Source organism: Acanthochromis polyacanthus, chromosome 11 (genome assembly GCF_021347895.1).
Source record: "Acanthochromis polyacanthus isolate Apoly-LR-REF ecotype Palm Island chromosome 11, KAUST_Apoly_ChrSc, whole genome shotgun sequence".
Taxonomy (NCBI): domain Eukaryota; kingdom Metazoa; phylum Chordata; class Actinopteri; family Pomacentridae; genus Acanthochromis; species Acanthochromis polyacanthus.
This window is the reverse complement of record NC_067123.1, coordinates 3,637,120-3,663,231: the sequence shown is the minus strand read 5'-3', so window position 1 is coordinate 3,663,231 and position 26,112 is coordinate 3,637,120. Positions and strand designations below refer to the sequence as shown.

General features: G+C 38.4%; 1 protein-coding gene across 1 annotated transcript in view; it reads left to right on the top strand.

Annotated features, from left to right (window-relative positions):
* The window catches only part of LOC110966045 (prolyl endopeptidase-like), a 29,911-nt gene extending 6,360 nt beyond the window's left edge, over positions 1 to 23,551 (top strand). The window contains exons 2-15 of the mRNA XM_051955468.1: positions 2,209 to 2,283; positions 2,365 to 2,498; positions 3,905 to 4,035; positions 4,103 to 4,312; positions 4,381 to 4,502; positions 5,925 to 6,030; positions 9,071 to 9,262; positions 14,218 to 14,415; positions 14,991 to 15,094; positions 15,297 to 15,433; positions 19,176 to 19,270; positions 20,201 to 20,332; positions 21,396 to 21,552; positions 23,008 to 23,551. Coding sequence (XP_051811428.1) covers positions 2,209 to 2,283; positions 2,365 to 2,498; positions 3,905 to 4,035; positions 4,103 to 4,312; positions 4,381 to 4,502; positions 5,925 to 6,030; positions 9,071 to 9,262; positions 14,218 to 14,415; positions 14,991 to 15,094; positions 15,297 to 15,433; positions 19,176 to 19,270; positions 20,201 to 20,332; positions 21,396 to 21,552; positions 23,008 to 23,302 — 2,088 coding nt within the window. The 3' untranslated portion in view covers positions 23,303 to 23,551. The remainder of the gene's footprint in view (positions 1 to 2,208; positions 2,284 to 2,364; positions 2,499 to 3,904; positions 4,036 to 4,102; positions 4,313 to 4,380; positions 4,503 to 5,924; positions 6,031 to 9,070; positions 9,263 to 14,217; positions 14,416 to 14,990; positions 15,095 to 15,296; positions 15,434 to 19,175; positions 19,271 to 20,200; positions 20,333 to 21,395; positions 21,553 to 23,007) is intronic.
* The last annotated feature ends 2,561 nt before the right edge of the window (positions 23,552 to 26,112 follow it).

The following is a 26,112-nucleotide window of genomic DNA, read 5'->3' as shown; positions in this document are numbered from 1 at the left end:
TCAATAGAAAACTTTACTGAAACGTTGTTTGAGAACGTTCTTCTTTTGTTATCGTGGAACTTAACCCGAAAACGTCCTCCAAACGTTTCCTCAGTGTTGCCGCTGACAACATACTTTTAACCTCAAAGGAACGTTGTTGGAGCTGCTCAATATCCTTAAAATATTCTTCGATCTTTTGTTCTAAAAATGTTCTGAGAAAGTTCTGCAACGCTCAAGAAGGAATATGTTAAATTCTCTGAATGTTTTATGCTTTTTTTGCAAAGAATTCTGGACATGAAAAGCTAAATAAGTCTCTGATAAACTGGTTGTTTCTGGAACGTTTCTCTGCCCTGCAGCCACAAACCAAACCAGTTTTTAATTGATGATCACATTTATTGCTGCTCATTAGAAAAGTAAAAACAGCTTTTACTACCTGGAGCTGCCAGATCAGCCTGAAGACACACAACAAGTTCAATGTGTCATTCTAGTTTACAGTGAGTACAGAAAAGTTACCGAGCAGGTCGTTATAGGCACAAAAATACACAATAAAAATTAAAAATCCATGTGTCACTAATGCAGAAACTCAGAGTTTTTATGTCTTTGTCATGTTTTTTCTGGAATATGTCACAAATTAGTGAAAAATAATCATGATGTTGCCTCCAAAGCACAAATAAAACCACTCTATTTCTCAGGAAACAGAAAAAACAGGAAGAATTGTGGGAATCTTTGATTTCAGCAGGAGTTTGGTTCCACATCTGCAGCTTTAAAAACACCTGAGAGGATTTTATTATCAGTCTGAAGTCCACAAACAAGTTCACTTTCTTAACTCCACCAGCTGAATCTGTGAACTATATGTTATATTTTAGCAAGTAAATGCAATAAAATGACATTATATACATCAGAACTGACTTTTTAATTAGATTTTTGTTATTTTTTCCTCATATTTTATGACACAAATTAGTAAAAAATTCTCAGAATTTTGCTTCCAAACCCCAAATATAATCATTTTTTTCTCTATATGATGAAGAGACGCTGCAGATCCTCACATTTGATGAAGTGGAACCAGGAAATTTGTGCTAGAGATAAAAACCAGATGATTCTTTGTAGGAATTCTGGTCATTTTTGTGGTAATTTTGCTTTTCTTAGTGCATATTTTGGGTCATTTTTATGGTATATTCACCCATGTTTTTGGTGTTTTGGGGTCATTTTGTTGTAGTCTTGGCCCTTTTAGTTCTGGTTTTGCTTTTATTTGTGGTGATTTTGGGTCTTCTTGTGCAGTTTTTTTGTTTCTTAGTGGTGATTTTGGCCCTTTTTTGGAAATTTTGTGTCTTTTTGTTTTAATTTTGCTTATCTTTGTGGAAATTTTGTGCCTTTTTTGTGGTATGTGTGTGGTGATTTGGGTCATTTTGTGGTAGTTTTGGCATTTTTTGTTCTGATTTTGCATCTTTTTGTGGTGATTTTGCATCTTACAGTGGGAGTTTTGTGTTGTTGTGGCGTATTTACCGCTTTTTGTGGTGATTTTCGGTCTTTTTGTGATGATTTTGTGTTTCTTACTGTTCATTTGTCCCTTTTTGTGGAGATTTTATGTCTTTTTATCATAATTTTGCCTTTTTTGTGGTAATTTTGCTTCTCTTAGTCGGGTTTTTGTGACTTTTTTGTGGTATATTTACCCATGTTTGTGGTGATTTGGGATCATTTCATGTTAGTTTTGGCCATTTTTGTTCAGATTTTGCATATGTGGTGATTGTGAGTCTTCGTTGTAATTTTGTGTTGGATTGTTAACCCCGCCAGCAGGTTAATAAGACGTGTTATCTTTAAAAAAAAATCTGTGTCCCAATGCTACCAATGCTTAAACTTAGCATGGAGTTTAGATAAACTGTAGATTGTTTATTTCGTCTCCAATATCAAGCATAAATCCAGAAGTTCTTGGTGTTTCATCAGACTCTTTAAAGCCTAATATGCAAATCTTTGTAATGACCCTTCAGCGTCTGATCTTTAAGTGTTCTCGTGTATTTTTAGCCGGTTATTACTGGTGCTGCTGGTAGCCTCAGTAAAAGTGTTGACAGAACTTGTATTGCTTCCAGTCGGCGTTTCAAAGCAGCGTTTCAACGCTGACGAGCCGCCAGATGACCTAAAGGAGTTCAGTTCCGCAGAAAAATATTCAGAAAATCCGGTCTGAGTGCCAAATGTGAAGGCCTCGATGTTCACTTCCTGTTTCCTCTGCCACAGGTGGACGACTACCACGGAACTAAGATCTGCGACCCCTATCACTGGCTGGAGGACCCCGACAGTGCAGAAACGGTGGTACGTGAGGGTTTATAGCGGGATGTTGAAGTCGGTTCTTTGCCAGAAGCTTCTCTCAGTGGTTCTTGTTTTGTGTCTCAGACCTTCGTTGAAGCCCAGAACAACCTGACCATGACGTACCTGGAGAAGTGTTCAGTCCGGCCTCAGTTCCACCAGAGACTCACCGAGCTCTACGACTACCCCAAATACAGCTGCCCTTACAAACGAGGCCAGAGGTACCAAAGGAAGCTTCAGTGGACTTTAAAATTCATTCAAAGCTTCATTAGAGTTCTGCTGCAGATTTTCACAAATTCTGGGGTTTACTTTCTGGGTTTTCCAACAGCACTCGATTTGTTTTGATCGTTAACGTCTAAATCTGTTTTTCTATCCGTGATTACTCGCTTGTTGTCAATTTTTTGCTGCCTTTGCTAGAAGTGTAACTGTACACAAAAACACAGTTAATGGTAGCAAATGGACGGCATCGTTGGGGTTTAGCTAGTAACGGGCACCATGACAAACACTTCTGTAGTGATTAATGACCTCCAAACAGAGATTTTGTGTGTTTTTGTGGTAATTTTTGCCGTTTTTGTGGTGATTTTCCAAGTTTTTTTTATGTTGAATTTGAGTTTTTGTTGCAATTTCATCTGTTTTATGGTAGTTTTTGTGGTGATTTTGCATGTTTTTGCTGCCATGTTTGAATATTTTAGAGTAATTTTGGCTCATTTTGTAGTGATTTTGTATCTTTGTGGTAATTTTGACCATTTTGGGGGTGATTTTGTGTCTTTTGGTGATAATTTGGTCATTTTTGGTGCCAAATTAGAGTTTTTGTTGTAATTTCACCTGTTTTGTGGTAGTTTTGCATGTCTTTGCTACCATATTTGAACATTTTAGGGTAGTTTTGGCTCTATTTGTGGTGATTTTGTGTTTTTTTTGGGTAATTTTGACCATTTTGGGGTGATATTTTGTCTTTTTTTGTGGTAATTGTGACTGCTGCATGGATAATTTTGTGTCTTTTGTGATAATTTTGGTCATTTTTGGAGTGATTTGGTCAAGTTTTTTCATGCCAAATTAGAGTTTTTGTTGCAGTTTCACCTGTTTTGTGGTAGTTTGGGTAGTTTTTGTGGCAATTTAGCATGTTTTTTCAGCCAAATTTATGTTTTTACAGTTTCACCTGTTTTGCATTGTGCAGATTTAGCTTGCAATGAGCACCATGACAATGGCTAATGTGGTGGTTAATGACCTCCAACCAGAGCTAATGCACGCAACCAAAGGGTAGCTATTGGGCTGATTTTAGACTGGTTTTTGGGCCAGTTTAATACTTGGTTTCAGTCTTATTTTAGATTAGTTTTGGTCTGACTTTAGACTCGTGTTTAAAACAAACTGCAATCGAGCAGAACAGTGTTTTGTATTCCAACAGAGCCACTATTATGTCTTTTAACCAAAAAAAGCAACTTTTGTACAGTATTAATCCATTGTGCTCAATCTTTGACATTAATTACTTGATAAAGCTGTCCATTGTGGATTAGGAAAATGATTTAAGTCTGCATCCCTGACATCCTGATAAAACCTGTGCTGCTAATTTGGCAAATCTGAAATAGAAACCTGAATGCTCGTTCTCACTTTCTTCCCATTTCTTCTTCAGGTATTTCTATTTCCACAACCAGGGTCTCCAGAACCAGGATGTTCTGTACGTCCAGGACTCTCTGGACGCTCCCGCCACCGTTTTCTTCGACCCGAACAAACTGTCCGATGACGGAACCGTGGCGCTGAAGAGTGAGTCCAGCTGCAGAGTTTTAATTTATCGTGCACAAACAGCTCTGTAACCCTCGTTTCCCTCCAGTGGGCCGCCTGTCGGAGGAGTGTGAATACTTTGCGTACGGTCTGAGCAGCAGCGGGTCCGACTGGGTGACGGTTCGATTCATGAAGGCCGACGATCTGACGCCGCTGTCCGACGTCCTGGAGAGGGTGAAGTTCAGCTGCCTGGCCTGGACCCACGACGCTAAGGGCGTTTTTTACAACTGCTACCCTCGTCAGGAGGGAAAAACTGACGGTAAGGAGACAGAAATGGAAAGAAACAGTGGCTTATTCAGAACTGAGCATCTTTGTGTTTGTTTAAAGGCACGGAAACGACGTCCAACCTCAACCAGAAGCTCTACTTCCACGTCATCGGTACCGAGCAGTCCGAAGACGTTCTGGTCGCTGAGTTTCTTGACCATCCCAAGTGGCACAGCTCAGTCACCGTAAGTCAGCAGGAGGCTTAAATTTATTCGTTTTAATCAGTCATTTGGATTCAAACTAGTGGTAGGGCGTGATTTTACATCGGAGTTCCGTTCCTACGGTGCGACGTAATGCGATTTTCACCATAAGTCAGAACTCACATACTATGACTTATGTGGCATACAACCAATGAAATGTAAACAAAGCCTTTTTTACTCGTATTGCGCTGCGTGATGACATTTTCATCTGCTCCATTCGTAGACTAGTTTCTGCACGAAATTTATTTTAACGTCTCAAACAGCGTACGTTGCAATGATGGAACAAGAGTTTCTTAATAAATTTATGGGCGATGTAGCATGACACGCTGTAAGTCGAGGACGTCGTAAACTATTTCTAACCTCAATTGTTTTCAGAAATACTTTGCGCTGAACAGTTTTCGGAATAAAAGAGAAAGTTTGCGACCGGGCCGCCATGTTGGTCCGATGTTTCTACCGGACTGAAGGTCTGAAGCTCTGTCATGTGACCTCCTAGTGGCCCACTAGTGACCCTCCCACCAATCAGCTGATATTTTAGATGCAGTTACCATGCGAGAAAAGCGTCCCTGTTGACACGTAGCTTTAGCTCTGGTGCTAACAGCAACATGTTTTAGCATTTTTAGCTTGAAGCGCTGCAGCGATCGTAAAACTCTAAAATAATACGTCTGTAGATGAAGTGCATGTCAGTAAACTGGCAAGCAGGTTAAAAATGTGCATTATATTTTTAAGAATCACAGAAATCACACAAAAATCAAAGTTTGGTTCCAAATTTGCAGCTTTAAAATCACCTCAGTCTGAAGTCCAAAAACGCTCAAACTTCTTCTCCAAGTTCACTTTCTTCACTCCATCAGCCAAATCTGTGACCTATATGTTGAATTTTTGCTGAGTTATAAGCAGAATAGATGCAATAAAATGACATTATGCACGTTAAATACATCAGAGCTGAGTTTTTACTTAGGTTTTTGTTATAGTTTCTCATATTTTTCTTCTATTGTGTCACAAATCAGTGAAAAATGATCATGATTTTGCATTGAAAGCCCAAATATTATCAGCTTATTTGTCTGTAGAGTCCAGAGCAGCAGCTTTTAGTAACAGCAGAAGCTCATAAATTACCAGAAGTACGAGGGGAAACACTGAATATTAATTCCGCAGCTGCATTTGTTCGGCATACGTGAGCCAAACTGAAAGGCCTGAAGGGATTACTTAATTAAAACACCTGTGAAGCTGTCAGCAGGAGTTTAATCACCTGCGTGCACAGAGTTTGATTCAATTCCTGCAAACTTTCTGACATTTCCTCGTCGTTCTGCAGCTCTAAACGGCTTTAAATGTGTCGTAGCATTAAATGCATTGACATAAACATGCGGTTTTATCAGTTTTTTCCATTTTTCCTGCTGTTTTTTCCTCCTTCAGATCTCAGATGATGGCAGATATGTGGTTCTGTCCATCACTGAGGGCTGTGAACCCGTAAACCGGCTCTGGTACTGCGACCTGCAGCAGCTTCCCGACGGCATCAAAGGTGAGAATTTGTGCTCCAAAATCCACGTTCAAATCGCTGCAGCAGTTCATATATTTAATGCAGAAGATCAGGATGAAGTGTTTTGGTCTGCTGCGGCATTTTTTTGTACTTGTGTGGCTTCATTATGGGCTTGTTTGGTGCAAAAACGTTTAAATTACGATTTTAAAATGATGAAGTCTAAACTAAAGTAGGCTGATGGAATTACAATTGTCTTCACAACTAAAGAAATTCATGAAAATATGACAAAAGAATACATTAAATGTTAACAAAATCACATTTTAATTTAAGAGGAAACTGCAGCTAGTGTTTAGTTACATCAGTCTGCAGGTTTTTTTCCGGATAAATTTACTCATTTACTTTCTAAAAATGTCAAAAAACAGCAGAAAAATGCAGGTTGTAACTCAATAGAACCTCTAATCATGATTGTTGTAAGAAAACAGTTGGATGTAGTCAAATAGAATTTGATTTAAAATAATTGTTGAGCAGATTTTAAATGTTGCACAAGTTAAAAGATGGGAAACAACAAAGATGTGTGAAAAAACAAACTAAAAAGTCACTTTTAAGTCAGTTTCCACATTGTTTTTTCACCGTTTGCGCTCTTTTTTTCTTCCCCAGCTGTTTAATTTAGAGTCTTTTTGATTTGAAGTCGCATGAAAAATAACTCAAAAGCTGCTAAAATCCTCAATAACAGCCATAAAATACACTGAAAAAGACGATTTAAACATTAAAATGATGAAATCGTAACTAAGTAGGCTGATGAAATTAAAATGATCTCTGCAAACTGAAGAAATTCATGAAACTATGACAAAACAATACATTAAATGTTGACAAAGTCACATTTTAATTGAAGAGGAAACTGCAGCTAGTGTTTGTTTACGTCAGTTGGCATGTTTTTTATGTAAATTACTCGTTTCCTTTGTAAAAAATGTCGAAAATCAGCAGAAAATGCAGATTGTAACTCCATAGATAGTTGTTTTTTCTTGCATCCCTCAACTCAAAGATGTTCAGTTTTACAGCAAAGTCTGTTTAAATCAGAGAATTTTGCTTTTTAACATGGATGATTTCAAAATGTCAGAGGAGCTGCAGGAGTGAAGAATAGAAAATGAAAGTGTTTTTGTCGTCTGCAGAAAATGAAGACGTGCTGCTTGGACGGTTTTACTGGAGAATAGAGGAAGTTGTGTCATTTAGCTGTCATTAGTTGTGTCATTTATGATTTATGAGCAGGGAACAGGTGGAGGAGAAGCTAGAGGCGTGGAGGTTTGCCCTGGAAAGGAGAAGAATGAAGGTTAGCCACAGCAAGACGGAGTATCTGTGTGTGAATGAGAGGGACCCAAGTGGAAGAGTGAGGTTACAGGGAGAAGAGATCAAGAAGGTGGAGGATTTTAAGTACTTAGGGTCAACAGTCCAGAGCAATGGAGAGTGTGGAAAAGAGGTGAAGAAGCGTGTACAGGCAGGCTGGAACGGCTGGAGAAAAGTGTCAGGTGTGATGTGTGATAGAAGAGTTTCAGCTAAAATGAAAGGAAAGGTTTACAAAACTGTGGTGAGACCAGTCATGTTGTTTGGTCTGGAGACAGTGTCCCTGAGGAAAAGACAGGAGGCAGAGCTGGAGGTAGCAGAACTGAAGATGCTGAGGTTCTCTTTGGGAGTGACCAGGATGGATAGGATCAGGAATGAGTACATCAGAGGGACAGCACATGTTAGAGGCTTTGGAGATAAAGTCAGAGAGGCCAGACTGAGATGGTTCAGACATGTCCAGAGGAGAGAGAGTGAATCTATTGGTAGAAGGATGCTGAGTTTCCCACTGCCAGGCAGGAGGCCTAGAGGAAGACCAAAGAGGAGGTTTATGGATGTGGTTAAAGAGAACATGAAGGTAGTTGGTGTGAGAGAAGAGGATGCAGCAGACAGGGTTAGATGGAGGCAATTGATTCGCTGTGGCGACCCCTGAAGGGAAAAGCTGAAAGGAAAAGAAGTTGTGTCATTTATGATGAACGTGGAGCCAAAGAAATGCATAAATATAGAAGCTGTTGAAGCCAATTAAGTCTCAGAATTAGATCAGAATCACCTGATGGCAGATTCTTTAGCTGTGTAATTGTTCTATTTTGTGATTATTGGAAGAAACAGTTTCTTACTATTTGGACTGAAACTTCAACAAAATTAGTCCAAATCGTCCCAAAAACAACCAAAGACCTGTCCAAAAGGAGCAAAAGGTGTTGGTAATTTGGCAAAATTTGTCAAGAATGACGTGAAACTTGTCCAAAGTTACTCAAAAATACCTGAAATTAGTTAAAACCCTGTTTGAAAATGCGTTAAAATTTACTTGAAACCTGACCAACACCAGTTACATACTCTAAAATGACATCAATGGATAATTATTGGATCTTGAAAATGGGGGAAAAAAAGTATAGGTACTAAATCTCCAATCCAGGCTGGTCTAGTGTCTCCATAAAGTTCCTATAAGTGTATATGTATGGATGGATCCATATTTCTACTAAAATACAGTCTTTGGTCGACATTTCACCAACTTTTGAGGCTCTAACATCAGTAGAATCTGATGTGAGGAAAGTTTGACCAGACAAGGTTCCAGTTTTTAGATATTTAGACTAAAGGTTGATGTGGACTCATTGGTAGGAAACAGAACCCGGTGTTCATAGAGGTCCAGATGTTGGTGTTCATAGAGGTCTAGATGTTGGTGTTCATAGAGGTCTAGATGTTGGTGTTCATAGAGGTCAAGATGTTGGTGCTCATAGAGGTCAAGATGTTGGTGCTCATAGAGGTCAAGATGTTGGTGCTCATAGAGGTCTAGATGTTCAGAGGTGTAGATGTTGGTGTTCACAGAGGTCTCGATGTTCATAGAGGTCTGGATGTTGGTGTTCATAGAGGTCTAGATGTTGGTGCTCATAGAGGTCTAGATGTTCATAGAGGTCTAGATGTTGGTGCTCATAGAGGTCTAGATGTTCATAGAGGTCTAGCTGTTGGTGTTAGACGTACAGATTTTCTTAGTTCCTATTTGTCTTTCTTGTCTTTCCTTCCTCTTCTCCAGGTTTGCTGCCGTGGGTCAAACTCGTGGACAACTTTGATGCTCAGTTCTCCTACGTGACCAACGAGGGTTCGGTTTTCACTTTTCAGTCCAACCTGGACGCTCCTCGGTACCGTCTGATCAACATCGACATCCAGAAACCGGACCGGCAGCACTGGACCACCCTCATACCGCAGCATGACAAGGACGTCCTGAGTGAGTAGAGGTGGACGTTTTACCAGAACGTCCTTCAGCGTGGACACTCTGCGGTAACCAAAGTATGACCTTTAGAGGATCGTGAGAAACTCTGATCAGAAGTGTGTCAAAAGCTCGTACACGGAAACGCAGTTCCACAAATCAGATGTGAAAGTCTTACAAAACTCCTTTTCGCTGAATTTCTCCCCCACTGTTTCCAGGACACTCAGACCACAGCAACCTTTTACAACAACTCTTATTTTTGTTTTTCTGTGTGTTATTTTGGTCTTTTTATAATTATTGTTCGTCAGTTTGTGTCTTGTTTTTCTCAATTTGTTTGTTTGTTTTCTCATTTTGGATCTTATTTTTGTGTTTTTGCAGCACTTTTTACTCCTTTTATGTCTTATTTTTACTGTTCTTAGGAAGCTTGTTTCTCATTTTGTGTGCCTTATTTTTGTCTTTTTGTGACTCTTTTTTAGCAATTTTGTGTGCCTTATTTTTGTCTTTTTGTGACTCTTTTTTAGCAATTTTGTCTTATTTTTGTCTTTTGTGACTATTTAGTCGTTCTGTGTCTTATTCTGGTGTTTCAATGACTGTTCTTTGTCAGCTTGTGTCTTATTTTTCTCATTTTATGTCATTTTTTCTCATTCTGAATCTTATTGTTGTCTTTTTGTGGTTCTTTTTAGTCATTTTGTGTCGTATTTTGTCTCTTCTTAGTAAGCTTTTGGGTTATTTTTCTCGTTTTATGTCTTATTTTCATCTTTTTGTGACTCTGCTTAGTAAGTTTGTTTCTAGTTTTTCTCATTTTGTGTCTCATTTTTGTGTTTTTGTGAATCTTTTAGTTATTTTATGTCTATTTTTTCTCATTTTGTCACTGTTTGTCAGCTTGTGTCTTATCTTTCTCATTTTGTCTTTTTTCTCATTTTATGTGTTTTTTTTCTTTTTTTGAATCTTATTTGTGCTTTTGGCAGCTTTTTTTTTTAGTCATTTTATGTCTTATTTTGACTCTTCTTAGTAAGCTTGTGGGCTATTTTCTCATTTTACATCTTATTTTAGTCTTTTTGTGCCTGTTGTTTATCAACTTGTGTCTAATTTTTCTCATTTTTGTCGTTTTTTTCTCATTTTGAATCTTCTTTTTGTCATTTTGCAGCTTTTTTAGTCATTTTTTGTCTTATTTTGAATGTTCTTAGTAAGTTTGTGTGCTATTTTTCTCATTTTATGTCTTATTTTGGTCTTTTTGTGACTCTGCTTAGCAATAGTTTGTGTCGTTTTTTTCTCATTTTGTGTGTCTCATTTTTGACTTTCTGTGACTGTTGTTAGTTTGTGTCTCATTTTGAATCTCATTTTTGTTTTTTGCAGCTCTTTTTAGTCATTTTATTTCTTATTTTGACTCTTCTTAGTGAGCTTGTGTCTTAATTTCTTATTTTATGTCTTAATTTTGTCTTTTTGTGACTCTGCTGAGTTAGTTTGTGTCTGGTCTTTCTCATTTTATGTGTTTTTTATCTCCTTTTGTGCCTTATTTATGTCTTTGTGTGACTGTTGTTAGTCAGTTTGTGTCTTATTTTTCTCAATGAATGAGGAAAAGTGGAAATTTTACCAGAATGTCCTGCAGCGTGGACTAGCCACAGTATCGCTTCTACTCAGATAAATTAAAATACACGTCCGACGCTTTGACCGTAACTTAAAAACCAGACTTTCATTGGCACAACATCCGCAGCCTTTAGAGGATCGTGAGAAACTCCGCCGGCGTTCAGAAATGCGTAAAGAGCTCGTACACAGAAACACACTTCCACAATTCAGCTGTGAAAGTCTTACAAAACTCCTTTTCGCTGAATTTCTCTCCCGGCGTTTCGATGACATTCAGACCACAACAACTGGGAAGTTGAGCGTCTGCAGTAGAAAACCTCCGTCAGAGGGAACTCAGCTCAAAAAGTGAAACTTGGTCAATCAGCAGCGTTTTTTTGTTGCTGTGAGTCATTGAATGATGGTAACTGAACCCAGAGATCCTCATCAACATCAGTGAACGTTTCCTCTGTGTGGTGTTTGACAACGTCACTGAGTCACAGCAGATACAACCAAGTCAACAAATACAGGATTAAGGAACCAAAAAATGACCTAAATTATGTTAAGAAGAAAATACCAGGCAACTATTTCATGTGTTAAAAAATACCTTTTTAAAATGGTGAACAGAGAGTTTTTCTTCTTCTTTTCTTGCAACTAAAAAAGTACAAGCAGTTTCTTGATGTTTTTTTGAAGGCAAATAAAAAAATGTTGAAATTAAAAAAAAATATATTGAAGAACAGAAAATGAAAACTATCAGACAACTATTTTTCTGTGCTATGCAAAAAAAATCAACATTTAAAATTTAGGCAAATAAACAAATGTTGGAATTAAAAATAGTTACGATAATAATTATAAAATGATTATTAGTTATAGTGCTTTGAAATTATTTTGTGCTGTGCAAAAAAAAATCGACATTGGTAATAGTAAAGTAAGATAAAACAATAAAATAAAATAAAATACAACAGAATAAAAATTTCATTAAAAAATGAAAATACAAGGAAATTTAAAATAAAGATTAAAATGGAATTAAAGTTAAGGAAATACAACAAAATAAGCACTTTATTCAAGAAAAATAAAATAAAATCAAGCACAATAAAATAAGAACAAAATAATACAATAAAATATAATAAATATAAAATCTGAGTTCAGTAAAATAAAAGTAGAATAAAAATTAAATTGAATAAAATCAAATAGAAATAAAATAATATAAAAACTAAAATTAAAATTCAATTAACCCTTTAAGCTTCAGTCAATTCCAGCCCTTTTCAGTACAAAAAAATCGCTAATATTCTATTTTTAAATTTAAAAAATTACGAAAAATACAGGGAATATTGGACGGGCATCGCGAGGTGCATTTCCTTGAAAATGACCGATTCGGGGATTTTATATCGACTTCAGGACATGTTTTGGATAAAATAGTTTACTGGCTTGTGTCATCTGGATGTAAAAGGTTGGATTATGGCCGTTTTTTGTGGAATCTTTTTTTCTGTGTGTGTAATAATAAACCCGGAAATGTGAGTCGCGCTGTGTACGTTGAAGCCGTGTATAGAGAACGGATGGATGAATATTCGTTTTTGTCGGACAAATGTGTTTTTCTCACCCGCTGTGGTAATCACATCTGAAAGTGGTTTATACCGGCAGATTCATGAGAATCTAAGCTTTCCATCGGCGTATAATGTTTGTATAATTGTGTTTGCAGCCGTCGGAAATTCTTGAAATTCCTCTGCAAATTAGTAGGTGTACCGCCGGCGGTACACTGAAGCTTAAGAGGAAATTGAATGCAATGAAAATAAAAATAACAAAAACTAAAAATGAGCAAGACTGCACCATGTATAGTGTAATAAATTAGAATAGAACTCTGACTCTTTCACCAACTTATTTAATAAACATCCTGTTTGGACAGAATAACTGTCCCTTTATTTATTAAAATAATCCTTCTTGTTTATATATTGACTCTCTCTGGTTGCCATGGTTACAGCCCAGAAGTGTCAGCAGTGTGTTAGCAGATTAAAGTCAGTAGAAAGTCTCTGAATCATCTGGTTCCTCTCCTCTGTCCTCCTGATGGCTCTCTAACATGTTTCCTGGTAACAGCTGTCGCCATGACAACACGTGTGTTCTGCTGCCTTCTGCTGGACGTTTCTGTTTCTGTCGGTTTTCTTTTTCCTTTCTCCTGTTCTGAGTCGGTCTGTGTCTACTGGTGTGGTTTTGTCTCAGGTTTGTCATTTTTAGGTTTCCTTTCTGTCATTTTGTGTCTCATTTTTGTGTGAATCCTTTTTATTAGTGTTGTTTTGTGTTTTTGTTGCTCTAATAATGTTTTAATTTGGTCATTTTGTGCCTTGTTTTTGCTTTGTTTTTTGACTGTTTAGTAATTTTGTTTTGTTTTTCTCATTTTCTGTCTTATTTTCGCACATTGCATCTTGTTTTTTCTATTTTTGTGACTTCTTAAAGTAATTTTATGTCTTCTATTTCTCGTGTGTGTTATTTTTGCAAAGTTTGTGACTTTTTTGGTCATTTAGTGTCTTATTTTTCTCATTTTGTGTCTTTTTTTTAAAAATAATTTTGTGAATCTTTTCAGTCATATCATGTCTTGCTTTTCTCATTTTATGTCTTATTTTTGTCTTTTTGTAACTCTTTTTAGTAATTTTCCTCATTTTGTTCCTGTTGTTAGTCAGTTTGTGTCTTGTTTTTGTTTTTTTCTGACTACTTTTAATAATTTTATATCCTATTTTTCTAATTTTATGTCCTATTTTTGTCTTTTTGTTTCTTATTTTTGTCATTTTTTGACTCATTTTTAGTTATTTTCTGTCTGATTTTTCTCTTTTTGTAACTTCTTTTAGTAATTTTTTGTCTTATGTTTCTCATTATGTGTCTTATTTTTGTTTTTTGGTTCTTGTTTTTTTCTTTTTGTGATTCTTTATGGTCATTTGTGCCTTAGTTTTGTCTTTTTGTGTCTTCTTTAAATAATGTTTTGTCTTTTTTCTTTTTGTCACTTCTTTTGCTAACCCCATGTCTTGTTCTTCTCATTTTGTGTCTTATTTTTGTCTTTTTGTGACTCTTTAGTAAGTTTGTATCTTATTTTTCTCATTTCATGTCTTGTTTTTGTTTGTTTCTGACTATTTTTAATAATTTTATGTCATATTTTTCTCATTTTATGTCTTGTTTTTGTATTTGTGTCTTGTTTTTATTTTTTTCTGACTCTTCTTAGTAATTTTGTGTCTTATTGTTCTCATTTTGTGCCTGTTGTTGGTCAGTTTGTGTCTTGTTTTTTTAGTGTTAGTCTTGGTCAGACATCCTGAGACGACTCCTTCTGATCAGAGACGGAGTGAACATGGAGATGTAAACAAACAGGGACACCGTCTCCTTGGAAACTGTCATTTTCCTCATTTCCTCTTTGTATTTCCTCCTTTCTGCAGGCTTCGTCTCCTGTGTGAACCAGTGCCACCTGCTGGTGAACTTCGTCCACGACGTGAAGGACGTCCTGCAGCTGTACGAGCTGTCCACCGGCCGGCTGGTCAGAGATCTGCCGCTGGACGTGGGCACGGTGTCCGGAGTGAGCTGCAAGAAGAAACACTCCGAGTTCTTCTACAAGTTCACCTCCTTCACCACTCCAGGTAAATCTGAGGATCTTTAAAGCAAAATAAATGCTATAAAACCCAAAAAACATGTTAAATAACACCCACATGTTTCCATGTTTCTGAGATTTTAACCTTTAAAGGAAAGTTTGTTTACATGACGCCTTTTTTTAAAATGAAAAAACACGAAAAAGTTCATTATTTTCCATCTAATGAGTCTCAAATAAAAGCATATTATTATTTTTTGTAACCACAGTCTGGGATGTTTATGTTTTTTAATGTTATTGAACCTTTATTCTAAAAGTTTGTCATGATGTTGTTTCCAAAATGCAAACATTATCACTTTATTTGTCTTTCGAATAAATAGAAGCAGTAGATTCGGAAACTTCACAAAGCAGGAACCAGGAAATGTGGACGTTTTTGACAAAAAACCAAAGAATTTCTCTTATTAAATGACTAATAAATTAACTTTAATTGAAAACATTAATACATGTAGGACTGTTACACCAGTATCACTAATACAGTTAGGTTTTAGAACTCTTTTAAAACAAAGAAAAAAAGCTGGAATGACACTATTTATCAGAGCAGTTTCCTAAATGTTCTGCTGTCTCCAGGGATCATCTACCACTGTGACCTGAACGAGCAGAACCCAGAACCCAAAGTGTTCAGAGAGGTGGAGGTGAAAGGAATCAGACAGGAGGACTACCAGACCAGCCAGGTAACCTCACCTGTCCACCTGTTTACCTGTCCATCTGTTTACCTGTCCACCTGTTTACCTGTCCTGGTTTGTTTACCTGCTCGGTTTAAAGGCCATAACGTACAGCTTCCTCCAGCAGGGCAATGATGTGAAAAAGAAACAATTTTTTATTTTAGAAAAAAATCTCACAAATGGAAGAAGATGATTTATTTTGTGTCTTCAGGTTTTCTACCCCAGTAAAGACGGAACAAAGATCCCCATGTTCTTGGTTCATGCTAAAGGCCTGAAGAATGACGGGACTCATCCTGTTTTCCTCTACGGATACGGAGGCTTTGAGGCGTCCATTCAGCCGCGATACAAGTAAGAACTGAAACACTGCTTCTCTGATATGAACCCAGGGTTCTCACCAGGGTTTTTTTTCAGTGTAACGGCAGGTCCCGCATGTGCACGTGCATGCGCATTAGACAGGAATGGGTCAATCAATGACAGGAAAGTACGGCTGAGGTGGGGAGACATAAATTAACCTAGATAGGCACCCAGTTGATAAAAACAAACGCACATGGCGTTATCTGTCAAAATAACAGCGCAGCGGCCCTAATCACAGTGTTAACCCTTCCTGTTCGGCCCCCGACCGTGGTCAGGAAGCCCGGGGTTAACCCCCTTCACTTCCTCAGCAGCCGTAGAGGCAAAGACACAGGAGCCCAGCCGTATCGAAGAACACTGCAGCCTTTATTGTCTATAAACAGTGGCTGAACCGCACAGTACCTCCAACCCAGCAAATACACACCTTCTCTCCTCTTCTACCGAACCGACTGCATTCTCTCTCGCTCGCGCTGCATTCAGGGTCGCTTGGACATCTCGCTCTCTCACACACACACACACGCTGCTCTCTCTCCCTCTCTCATACGGAGCCACACACTCTCATAACAACAGCGTAATCTTTGAAATGCGCTGGCGAGAATTCTGATATGTCAAAATAACAGCATAGCGGCCCTAATCACAGCGTAATCTTTTAAACTGACAGCGTAACGGGCCGTTAGACTGCGTAACGGGCCGTTAGACTGCGTAATGGGCCGTTATGACAGCGTAACGGGCCGTTATGACAGCGTAACGGGCCGTTACCCTGAAATGCGCTGGCGAGAACCCTGGAACCAAATAATTAATAAATCAACCAGTTTTCTGTGGAATTCAGTGGAAATTCAGTTCTTCTAAAGCGTCCTGCAGCACTTCTGGTTCAATCATCGATCATTTTACAGTAAAATCTGCAAACAAATGAAATAAAATAGACAAAATTACACCATTTACCTGTGTCTACTCCGTTTTACCATGTTTCTAGTCCATTTTAACATGTTTCTAGTCCTTTTTAACAAGTTTCTAGTCCTTTTTAACATATTTCTAGTCATTTTTTAAACATATTTCTAGTCATTTTGGACAAGTTTCTAGTCCTTTTTAACACGTCTCTAGTGTTGTGAAGCATGGAGATATGAGATCCCAGAATCAGCCACAAAGGGGAGACTCTGACAGAACAACAGCTAAATAAGGGAACATTGTGATATTATAACCTGTGATTTAGGATCAGATTATGCCATAACCTAATGAATGAGTTTGAACTAACCAAGTGTCTATTTCTTACATTCTTTAATGTTGAAACAGTGTAAAAATCAGAAGCGTGACTCACTGTAAAAAGTGAGGGTTTGATTATTTTTGAAAGGTTGTCTTGAGAATCTTTGTTTAAGAAGTAACCAGGTCAGAACAGCAGCTCACTGTGAAAACTGGTGTTTGATAGATTTGACTAAAAAGAGGAACTTATGCTTTATGAAATGGGAATGCTTTTAAGAGTTTTGATTTGACTACTGTTAAGATAAGAGGGTTTTAACTTTGTATTGAGGTGAGAAGTCACGAGTTAAGTGAACTAGGGTCAAGTGTTCACAGTAAAGGTCTCTAGACTCAAAATAGATTGTTTTTTTTTTAATAAGTCTGTACACATTGTCCAAAAGATTGCACAATGGGATGCCAGCGACAGTTAGAGGCTGACATCCGCTTTTCCATTTCCTGATCAGGAGCCTGTGCTGAGTTGCAGACAGGAGAGATCAGGGGGGGGCAAGATGGGCTGTCTGGACAGTCCAAAACAGATAGTTTCAGTTCCTTAAAAGTGGAGGTGATCATGCGGTCAGTGTATGGGGCAAGTGTGTGAGTTGGGAGGGGGTAAAGATACAGTAAACTATAAATTACATCTGATCGAGACGCAAGTTGGGAGATTGTTGCGGGTATCTGCCTGGGTGCAATCCAGACATCAGTCTGAGCACAGGGGATGATTACCACGTAACTCGGACAGGGAATTCAACATGATCTGCAAAGGAATAACTGTTCTGATGGAATTATGGACCAAAGTACTGCGTTTCCTGCAGTGTTGGAGGATTACTGAACTGTGATCTGGAAATAATGCTGTCTGAAGGAACATTACTGAACTCTATTTTCCATGTGAGGAATACTGGACCAAACAACAAAAATGGATATATGCAGATCTAAATCTGGTCCGGACCCCCGTCCACTTCCCCCTGGGCCCCAGCGGGTCTCAGGTGAGCAGCCGGGTGTGGCCACACCGTGACTGCTCTCCCTCCAAATTATGTAATCTGGGTGAATATTACTTCTCTTTTATGAAAGCATAGTTCCACTAATGAGTCGTGTTAAACAATTGAAAGAATAGTGATGTTTGATTAACTGTCTGATGATTTATTGGCTATGCTTTTGCCCTGCTAAAATATATTAATAAAGCATTATTCTGCAATTAAAGACAACAAATTGCAAGTGCTATTTTTATCCCTGAATGAATACTTATACATCTAGCTCTGGATGTAAAAAGTCAGATTACTGCGTGCATAACAATAGCAAAGGTTCTGAAAGGTTACCTAATCATGGGGGCCAGGTTGGCCCAGTCTAAACATATCCTAGAGGTTGTCTATATGTCCATAACCTCTGAATTAACCTAGCAACTTACCAAGTGCCAGATCTATGAGAGGAAAAGCTGCCGTTAACAGGTGTGTCTGGTGGTTAAATTTAACTATACCGAAGTGGCTACTCGGTTAAATTAATTATCAGAGGAAGCAGGGATAGGCATCTGGATGAAGGCAGTGAGACAGCTAGGCGAATTTTCCTCGTCAACCAGCTTAACAGTTCTGCAGCATCCCTCTGAGTAAGATCTCAGGGGGCAGTAGGACCGGACCCGAAGGATGGAGAGCTGGTCCGGTGATTCCCTAACAACTGAATAAGTTAAGTAGGGGGTCACTGGCCCTGAGGATCAACACTAGTCATTGTGGGCATTTTTCTAGTCGTTTTGGACATTTTCTAGTCGTTTTGGACATCTTTTTAGTCTTTTCTAACATGTTTCTAGTCATTTGTAACACCATTCTGTCATTTTTAACAAGTTTCTAGTCCTTTTTAACAAGTTTCTAGTCATTTTTAACATATTTCTAGTCATTTTTTAACATATTTCTAGTCATTTTGGACAAGTTTCTGGTCATTTTTAACATGTCTCTAGTCATTGTGGGCATTTTTCTAGTTGTTTTGGACATTTTCTAGTCGTTTTGGACACGTTTTTAGTGTTTTCTAACATGCTTCTAGTCATTTGTAACACCATTCTGTCATTTTAACATGTTTCTGGTCATTTTACTTATATTTTGTGACCAGAGTCCATAAGATGACCAGAAACTGCTTAAAATTCAGAAAATTAAACTGTGTTTCAGACCAGAAGTAAATCGTGTTCACCAGTAAAGTTATTTAGCAATAAATATTAAGAGAGTTTCTGGTTATAAAGCACAGAAATGTTAACTGATAGCTTCTTCTTGTTGCAGCTGAGAACCAACAGCTGGTTTAGTCTTCATAAAAGGGTTAAAAAATTATCGAATAAACTCTGATTTCTGATGGTAACGTTCTTCTGAATCTCTGTGTTCTCACTAGAAAGAGACTTCTGTGGTGTCTGAGCTTTAGTGTAGATCTAAAAGTAGAGCCACCTCGTTATATTCTGGATATTTTACTGCTGCTGTACCTCACTTCCTGTTTCTGTAAATCTATTTAAATAAAAGAGTCTCCTGTGTTTCGTCAGCGTCGCCTACCTGCTGTTTGTGAGACACCTGGGAGGAATCCTGGCCGTGGCCAACATCAGAGGAGGAGGAGAGTACGGACTCACCTGGCACAAAGGTAGCTCTGGTTTCACTGCAGGGCTGCCAACATTTTACAAGATATGCTATTTAAAAAAACCAAAGCAAAACTGCATCATTCCAAGATCTCGTAGACATCAAGAATTGTCTAATTTTCAACTTTCCAGTGGTCAGTGATTTTTAGTTTTGTCCAGAAAAACAACCAAATCAAAGCTACAAGTCAGGATGCTTTCCTCCAGATCACTTTATTCTACATGTCTCATTTAGAAATAGTGAAAAATAAACCGTTTGCACTGAACAGATTCTGTAAAAAACAGAAAATTCTGAGCTTCTTGTTCCAACCATGAAGCCATAAATGACTCGGCTGTGACCAACAGTCACTTGACAAAAATTCTTCAAATGAAACATTCCCCAAACCGTTTAAATGAGTTTTTCAGCTGCGCAGATATCAAGTTATGATTAAAACAAGTTAACAATGTAAATCCAACCTTATTTTTGTATTTTCTGTAAACATGGGGTCAGGTTGAGGACAAAAACAGTAGATGATCAAAGAACATTACAGAAGGAATATCCATCCATCCATGCATACATCCATACATACATCCATCCATCCATCCATACATCCATCCATACATACATTCATTCATCCATTCATCCATACATACATACATCCATCCATACATCCATACATTCATACATCCATACATTCATCCATCCATACATCCATCCATTCATCCATACATACATACATTCATTCATCCATTCATCCATCCATCCATCCATCCATCCATCCATCCATCCATCCATCCTCTATACTCTGCTTTCTCCTCACTATGGTCGTGGGGGGCTGGAGGGGACACCCTGGACAGGTCACCAGTCTGCCTCAGGGCTACATATACAGACAAACAATCACACTCACATTAGAAAGAACATTAAAAAGCAAATTTTTTTTCTGTTCTTGTGTTTGCAGGAGGAGCTCTGGGGAACAAACAGAACTGCTTCGATGACTTCCAGTGTGCCGCCAAGTATCTGATCAAGGAGAAGTTCACGTCGGCCGACCGCATCGCCATCAACGGAGCTTCTAACGGAGGTCTGCTGGTCGGTGAGTCGGACACGAGAACAGGTTCACAGACATCTAGAGGGGATTTCTGATAGTAAAACCAGACTTTGTATTTAATTTACTGCACATCGTTGGTGTCAAGTTTAACATTTCTAACATCTGCTGCAAAAATGACAAAAGATTTACAGATTCTCACAAGTTTTTAGTGATTTGCACTTTTATGAATCGCAAAAACATGAATCATTAAAGTAATTTTTTAGCTACAGATCTTCAGCTTTTTGTCTTCAGTGTTTTAAAACCCTTCAAGAAGTTTTATTACTGCAGAATGTGAGAATTTACTGTAAAATTCAGGACTATTTTTCCAGATTCTTGCTGGTTTGTCAGTTTTATTCTGATTTGTGGATTTATTCATCTTGAAAAGAAGCAACTGAAGAATTTTTTAAGCAATTTATGAGACTAAAATGCTTCAAATTTTCCTCTTCAGTGTTTTAAAACCTTTCAGTAAGTTTCTATTATTAAAGAATCTGTAAAATACGATTTTATATTTTCAGATTTTTGAAGGTTTGTCAGTTTTATTCTCATCTGTAGACAGATTTATTTTGAAAAAAGAGCAGCTTAAGAATACTTAAAGTAATTTTTTAGACTAAAATGCTTCAGATTGTCATATTTAGTGTTTTAAAACCTTTCAGAAAGTTTTATCACTGCAGAATGTGAGAACTTTCAATAAAATTCAGTATTTCTCCAGATACTTGTAGGTTTGTCAGGTTTCTTCTGATTTATTTCATTATTCTGACTTATTTGTTGTAAAAAGATACAGCTGAGGAATGATTTCAGTCACTTTTTCATTTGGTTTCAGCTGTTGGAGCCTTGATCTTTATTTTTATGGCTGAAATCTGTTAAGTGAACTTTACTTTTAGCTCTGATTATTTGAATCCTAAACAATATTCACCCAGATCTCAAGATAAGATAAAATCTACTTTATTCATCCTGGAGCAAATTATTTAACCCTTCAGTCACATCGTTTACTGATGGCTGGCTGCTTCCTGTCAGTGGACGTTTAGAGGGATGGAGTAAAGAGGATTTTCTGTTCTATATTTCCTCTCAGCCGCCTGCCTGAACCAGGATCCGGACCTGTTCGGTTGTGTCGTGGCAGAAGTGGGCGTCATGGACATGCTAAAGTTCCACAAGTTCACCATCGGACACGCCTGGACCACCGACTACGGATGTTCTGATGATCCAGAACAGTTCAAGTGGCTCATCAAGTAGGAAAAACTCCCACACCACCCATAAATAATAGTGCTTTTCTGATGTAAACCTAAGAAAAACCTGACAAATTCCTCTAATTTATTAAATTATGAATGTTTAAAAGCACACAGTGATTTATATTTTACACATTTACTGAACTAAAACAGGGATCAGTTTAACTTGTGGCCAAATCAAAGGGAAATTAATGTTACTGACTGATTATTCTCTGTAATAAAAATTAATACTACAGTCACTTTAAATCCTGAACAGAACCTGGATCAGGTTAGCTCCATCTGTTACCATGGAGATCTAGCTTCTCAGCATCAGTTACCGAGGAGATCTAGCTCTGTAGCATCAGTTACCATGGAGATCTAGCTTCACAGCATCAGTTACCATGGAGATCTAGCTTCACAGCATCAGTTACTATGGAGATCTAGCTTCACAGCATCAGTTACCATGGAGATCTAGCTTCACAGCATCAGTTACTATGGAGATCTAGCTTCACAGCATCAGTCGCTATGGAGATCTAGCTTCTCAGTATCAGTTACCATGGAGATCTAGCTCTTTAGCATCAGTTACCATGGAGATCTAGCTTTGTAGCATCAGTTACCATGGAGATCTAGCTTCACAGCATCAGTTACCATGGAGATCTAGCTTCTCAGCATCAGTTACCGTGGAGATCTAGCTTTGTAGCATCAGTTACCATGGAGATCTAGCTTCACAGCATCAGTTACCATGGAGATCTAGCTTCACAGCATCAGTTACTATGGAGATCTAGCTTCTCAGTATCAGTTACCATGGAGATCTAGCTTTGTCGCTTCAGTTACCGAGGAGATCTAGCTCTGTAGCATCAGTTGTCATGGAGATTTAGCTTCACAGCATCAGTTACCATGGAGATCGAGCTTCTCAGCATCAGTTACCTTGGAGATCTAGCTTCACAGCATCAGTTACTATGGGGATCTAGCTTCACAGCATCAGTTACTATGGAGATCTAGCTTCTCAGGTCAGTTACCATGGAGTTCTAGCTTTGTCGCATCAGTTACCGAGGAGATCTAGCTCTGTAGCATCAGTTACCATGGAGATCTAGCTTCTCAGTATCAGTTACCATGGAGATCTAGCTTTGTCGCATCAGTTACCATGGAGATCTAGCTTTGTAGCATCAGTTACCATGGAGATCTAGCTTCACAGCATCAGTTACCATGGAGATCTAGCTTCTCAGTATCAGTTACCATGGACATCTAGCTTTGTAGCATCAGTTGTCATGGAGAACTAGCTTCGTAGCATCAGTTACCATGGAGATCTAGCTTTGTTGCATCAGTTACCATGGAGATCTCGCTCCACAGCATCAGTTACCATGGAGATCTAGCTTTGTAGCATCAGTTACTTTGGAGATCTAGCAGGTTAAAGAGCTCCTGCTCCCCACTTGTCTCCTCTGTATTCCATCCCTCTGGTCTCCTCCTCTCCTCCTCCAGGTATTCTCCTCTCCATAACCTCCCTCAGCCTCCCTACTCCGGTCCTCCTTATCCGGCGGTTCTGCTGCTGACGGCGGATCATGACGACCGTGTGGTTCCCCTCCACACCCTGAAGTATTGCGCCACCCTGCAGTACGGCGTCGGCAGCAGCGCAGCACAGCGGCTGCCGCTGATGGTCAGAGTGGACACTCGCAGCGGACACGGAGAAGGAAAGTCCACGGCCAAGGCCATCCTGGAGGACGCACACATCTTCTCATTCATCGCCGAGACGCTGGGACTGAGCTGGAAGGAGTGACTGGAGGAAAGCGGAAGGATTTAGAGATGAGTGGGTTCTGATTAGAATAGTTCTAAAAACAGAGGATGTGTGTGGAGTCATGTGACAACATAAGGGAAATGAAAATGTGCTAAAATCTGAGAAACTAGATTGAAACTCCATGTTCTTCTAACCACTCAGATGCAGAGAAACTTATTTTTAACGCACTCCCTGATTTTGTAATTGAATTGGACTGAAGTATTTTCAATAAAATTTCTACTTGTACGATGATTTCTGTCTTACACAGCATCTTCAATCTGAATACTGTCATTTATCATACACATAATTAGATATTAATCATTCAGTGATGGTTGTGGAAGAACAATTTACAAATATTTAACTGTGTAGTGAAAGTAGCAGAACTTAAACGCAAAAACGTCTCATTTATTCTCATTTAAAAACAAAATAATCATATATTTCTAGGTCTAGAATCAGGTCATGCAATGTCCTTGTACTTACACCTGCTCATCACCTGATTAATTAGAAATAATAATAATAATAATTACTATATAATATTGTTAGAGACCAACTCAGAGGCAAGAAGAAGAAAAAGTAAAAGATTTATTTGAAACATTTAGTTGTCAGGTTAATTTCATTCAGTTACCTCGACATGAACTCACATAAATATGAGTTTAAAATATACACAAATTCTGTGATGATTGCCATACGTCTGTCTGTCTGTCTGTCTGTCTGTCTGTCTGTCTGTCTGTCGGCAACATCACTCAAAAACAGACAAACAGATTTGGATGAAATTTTCATTGAAGCTCAGAAATGACACAAGGACCAAGTGATCAGATTCTGGCAGTGATGCAGCTGATAGTCTGGATCCATGGATTAGTTAAAGATTTCTGTTGCTGGATCACTGTAACCATGACAACAAGTGAACACTACATCAGTTGATTGTGATCCTACTACAAATCCACCTCTGAGGACTCATCAGGACTTATCCATCAGAAATGATACGACTGAGCAGCCTTGGAGGAGGACTGCGCTCTTTTCTGTTCTGCATGCCTCACCGTCCATTCAGTAGATAGAAAACAGAAAGCGTGCTGAGTGGGGTCTGGAGGTCGGTCCAGCTTCTAGTCTTTTCCAGGTTGTTAAAAATAGTACAACTGTTTGCTGAGAGGTTCAGATTGGCTGTGTGGTCTTCCAGGGTTTGGTCTGACTCACTGCCATTGTAATAAAGCGGCGACAATATGCAAGAAAAATAAGAATCTGAAACGGAGGCAAAAACTTTTTTTTACGGCACTGTATATCTAAATCAGGAAAATTACACTTTTATCTTGCAGCTGTGCCTTTAATGAAGTGATAGGAATCTGAATTAAGCAAGAAAAACCTCCTTGGTTGAAGCTTCCAAACATCGTCAGTTTAGTTTTCATGTGAAGTTTGTGTCGAATAAAGCTGTATCATAAAGACCTTTTTTTTTTATCTAGGCTATGTTCACTGCATACATTCATTCATTCATTCATTCATTCATTCATTCATTCATTCATTCATTCATTCAACTGCACAGGTGGAGGGCAGGGCCAAGCTGTGCTACCATTGGCTTATTAACTTGGACTGACAGCTTAACCGTCCAATAAAAACGGCAGGTTTTCTGACTGATGGCCAACAAACACTACTGTAGTGACCCATTTTACCTGCCTTACACCTGGTTGTCCGTGTAGCCCTGTGATAGGCTGTTACCTGTCCAGGTGAACGTGCATTCATGCTAAATCAGCTGTGATACACTCCACCCCCCATGACCCTATTGAGGATTAAGTGGGGTATAGATGGTGGATGGATGGACTCAAACTGCAGTTTTTCTCCTGAACAATCCAGCAGCAGTTTGTTTCTCTGCTGTGAATAATGTTTAGTATCTCAGGGTTTATATCCTTCACCTTCAGCCTCTGAGAACAGAACACTGATCTGCATTTCCATTTCATGTTTACCCTCCTGTACCTGATGTTCTGAGGATACAGCCGTCCTATCAACACAGTAACTCAGCCTACAGATACCATTTATATGCTAATGCCATTTATATTCCACATTACCATGATGCAGATGATTTCTCGTCGGACTTCAACTGTGCTCCCATTTACTGCTGTTTACAAGATACTTTAAAGTTTTCTCTCACTTTAAATGCATTAAAATCCAACTGAAGCCACATTACAGACAGAATATTTGATCCCCCGGCGGCAGCATTGTGAAACTTTGTGAGTGTTTTTGCAAATGTGACTCAGCAAGAAACTGCATTAAAGGACATTAAAGTCCACTTCAGACTGTGCCTCTGAAATGCCACTTCAGCTGGGGCATTATAACCAAACAATACACTGCAGTACACCGAGTTTGAGTTTTATGTTCATGCGTGGAGGTCTATAAAGAGTCTGCCAAGTTCATCAGCGCTGCAGCTCGTGTTGATAACTCTGTTCTCAATCTTTCTCTGATCTTAATCAAGAGTTTTAGTTGTCTAGTCCACCAGAGGAAGCAGAAAAGTGTTCTAATGCTACATTTACCCTCTAAAACTACATTTACCCTCTAAAGCTATATTTACCCTCTAACGCTACATTTACCCTCTAGTACTACATTTACCCTCTAAAACTACATTTACCCTCTAATACTACATTTATCCTCGAGTCCTATATTTACCCTCTAATGTTACATTTACCCTCTAAAACTACATTTACCCTCTAATGCTACATTTATCCTCTAGTCCTATATTTACCCTCTAATGCTACATTTACCCTCTAATGCTACATTTACCCTCTAGTCCTATATTTACCCTCTAATGCTACATTTACCCTCTAATGCTA